At 62.6% G+C, this 3,292-nt stretch overlaps 1 protein-coding gene across 1 annotated transcript; it reads left to right on the forward strand.

Annotated features, from left to right (window-relative positions):
• Positions 1–1,137: 1,137 nt before the first annotated feature.
• On the forward strand, positions 1,138–2,725 carry LOC130601430 (chymotrypsin-C-like). The gene is made up of 8 exons (XM_057413512.1): positions 1,138–1,192; positions 1,301–1,392; positions 1,471–1,568; positions 1,655–1,780; positions 1,887–2,023; positions 2,099–2,244; positions 2,413–2,562; positions 2,654–2,725. Exons 1-8 carry the CDS (start codon positions 1,153–1,155, stop codon positions 2,669–2,671), a joined length of 807 nt encoding a protein of 268 aa, XP_057269495.1. The 5' UTR covers positions 1,138–1,152; the 3' UTR covers positions 2,672–2,725.
• The last annotated feature ends 567 nt before the right edge of the window (positions 2,726–3,292 follow it).

Raw genomic sequence — 3,292 nt, forward strand, 5'->3', positions numbered from 1 at the left:
CTGCTGTGCTGCCTGTAGGTGTTGTTCATACCCCTCTGTTGTCCCCTCACCGAGCTGCCCCTGCCCAAGGGGTGACAGCGCCGTGTCCCTGCCAGGGGCTGCTCCTGCCGGGGCAGCCGTGCCCGGGGGTGCTGTCCCCACGCTGTTGTGTTGTGCATGCACCGTGCAGGACTCGGGCACTCACCCCGGGGGGGTCACAGTGACTCGGTGCCTGTTGCCATTGCTGCCGGAGGGGTCCGTGTGTGCAGTGCCGGGGGGTGGGAGCCTCCCATGGTGTGCAGCCCCCCGAGGGCTGTGTCTCTGTTCTGAAGCTGTGTGCAAAGGTGGCTGCTGGCTCTTGAGGCTGTTCTGTGTTTTCATGTTGTGTTTGGCCCAGGAGGATGAGTGTTGTAGCCACACGTGGTTGGGTGAGCTCCCATGTTGGCTGTACCGATGCGTCTGTCCCGCGGTGTCACCCTGGGTGGTTGTACGGGGGGTGTTTGTGTGTTTTGTGTGTTTTGGGTTTTTATTTTAATCCCAAATAAATATTATATTTCTTAAGCTGGGTGCCTGTGTGTGGGGCTGAGGTGCAGCCATGCTCTGGTTGTGTCCATGGTAGTGGCAGGAGCCACATGGGGAGCAGGCACCCCATCACTGCTGCGGGTGGTGGTGAAGCAGGATGACCCATGGAGGTGCTGGGACATCAGCATAGGAAGCACCGGGGGCATGATCCAGATAGGGTGTTACTGAAGGTCTTCAGCATGCCCCACAGGGCGCCTGTGGGGTATTGGGTGGCCTTGGCCATGTGGAGCATGAGATAAGGAGACCCTTCTCCTGTGGTGCATGGGGGAGCAGGTTTGGAGGCTGCACCCTGGAAGCTGGGGGCAGTTGGGCTGCCTGCAACCACAGAGATCAGTGTGGCGGGGGGAGCTGCCTGCAGGCTGACCCCCCAGGAGGGACCCTGTGTGTCCCCAGGCGTCCCTGCTGTGCCACGTTGGATGGGCAGCTGTGGCTGTTCCCAGGGGGCTGATAAGATGGAGCAATGGGGCTGAGGAGCTGCCCCCCAGCGTGGGACACTCACCAGATGTTGGCCAGGGGAGGGTCAACCCCAAGGTCCTGGGGTGCTATAAGGGGGGTGAGTGGCCCCTCCATGCACTCTGGACGGCTGCAGCCATGCTGGGTGCTCTGTGTCTCGCTGTGTTGCTGGGCTACGGTGGGTCTGGGGTGCAGGAGGGGATGGGGTGAGGGGCTTGGGACCCCGGCAGCCGCTGTGACCCTGGGCACAGGAGGCCGCTGAGGTCCCTTTGCCGGTGTCACCCAGCCTATGGATGCGGGCAGGCGGCCGTGGCATCGCTGCATGTCCCCCGTGTGGTGGGTGGTGAAGATGCTGTGCCCCACAGCTGGCCATGGCAGGTAAGGGGGATGCAGGGATGGGGATAGGGGCAGGGATTGGAACATTCCCACAGTGATGCTGTGCCTCTGCTGTCACAGATCTCACTGCAGTACAGCCGCAATGGGGAGTGGTACCACACATGCGGTGGGACCCTGATTGAAACCAACTGGGTGCTGACGGCTGCCCACTGCATCAGGTGGGTGCTGGGGTGTAAGAGAGGGGCCCATGCAGGGGGGATAAGATGCCTATGGAGACTGACACCTCTGTTTATGCCCCTGGAAGCTCTACCCTGACGTACCGCGTGGTGCTGGGCAAGCAGGTCCTGTCGGATGAGGAAGAGCCGGGCTCGGTGGCTGTGGGTGTGGAGAAGATCATCGTGCATGAGAATTGGAACTCCCTCCTCATCGTGTATGGGATGGGATGGGTCAGGGATGGATGGAGGGGGTATTATGGCTGGGTTCCGCTTCCCTATGAGCCTGATCTTCCTGTCCCCATGACTCGGCTCTCCCCGTAGCAATGACATCGCCCTGATCAAGCTGGCAGAGGAGGTGCAGGAGAGTGAGACCATCCAGGTGGCCTGCCTGCCGCCCGCCGGGCAGATACTGGAGAACAACTACCCCTGCTATGTGACCGGCTGGGGCCGGCTCTGGAGTGAGTGGGGGTCCGTGGGGAGGAGTCAGGGGGTCCAATGCAGGTGCAGGGTGTGATGTGTGCCTCTCTTGGCAGCAAATGGGCCCCTGGCTGATGTCCTGCAGCAGGCACTGCTGCCCGTGGTGGACTATGAGACCTGCTCCCAGTGGAGCTGGTGGGGCATCTACGTGCTCCCCAGCATGGTGTGCGCCGGCGGCGATGGTGTCATCTCCAGCTGCAACGTGAGTGTTGGGCAGGGGGTGGCAAAGGCGGGTGCAGGAGTGGTCTCTGCCCCCGAGGAGCAAGGGCTGGCAGCACGAGGCTGTGGACCCCATGGGAAGCACGGGGAGGTGAGGGGCTGGAGGTGAGCGTCCGGAAGGGCGAGCACTGAGCTGTGTCCATGGGGACAGGGGGACTCCGGAGGCCCCCTGAACTGCCCGTTCGAGGGGCGCTGGGAGGTGGCCGGAATCGTCAGCTTTGGCTCGGCGCTGGGCTGCAACACGCTGAGGAAGCCGACGGTGTTCACCCGCGTGTCCGCCTACATCGACTGGATCAACGAGGTGGGTGCCGCGTGCTCTGCCCCCAGCGAGGGGCTGCCCCTGCCCAGCGCCGGGGCTCGCTGCCATGTCCCCTCTGTCTTGTCCTTGGCAGACAATAAGCAGCAACTGAAGATGCGGCGCGAGGGGCAGCGCGTCTCGAGCGTGATAAAGGCACAAGTGCTGAGCTGGTCTCGCTTGGTCTGGTTATTGAGCAGGGGGGAGCTGGGGGCAGGCACCTGTGGCTGTGGCTGGGGATGCTGGGGTTTGCAGGGTCCCCACGTTGCTCAGTGAGGGCACTGGGGCGAGCTCAGCCTGCAGCTGTGGGGAGCAGGGGTGGCATCCATGCCCTCAGCACCAAGGGGCTCAAGGCTTTGCTGGTGGTTTGGGGGAGAGGGGCTGGGGTCTGACTGGGGGCCTGTAAGGGAGCCAGTTGGCCCATGGGGAGCACTGAGGGATGCGGCAGCTCCAAAGTGCTTTAGGGGCCTTGGTTGTCCTTGGGAGTGGATCAGGCTGCCCAAAGAGGTGGTGATTGCCCCATCCCTGGCAGTGCTCCAGGCCAGGCTGGACAGGGCTTGGAGCAAGCTGCTCTAGTGGAAGGTGTCCCTGCCCGTGGCAGGGGTTGGAACTGGATGAGCCTTAAGGTCCCTTCAACCCAAACCATTCTCTCATTCTCTGGTTCTATGTCTCAGAGGACTTTGCTGGCCCTGGGCTACTTGAGGACAGGTAAATTTCAGTGGGGGTCTCAAGGGTT

The sequence above is a fragment of the Pezoporus wallicus genome, unplaced genomic scaffold, assembly GCF_028554395.1.
Source record: "Pezoporus wallicus isolate ANWC-B61680 ecotype Strahan unplaced genomic scaffold, APGP_CSIRO_Pwel_v1 contig_13380, whole genome shotgun sequence".
Lineage (NCBI taxonomy): Eukaryota > Metazoa > Chordata > Aves > Psittaciformes > Psittacidae > Pezoporus > Pezoporus wallicus.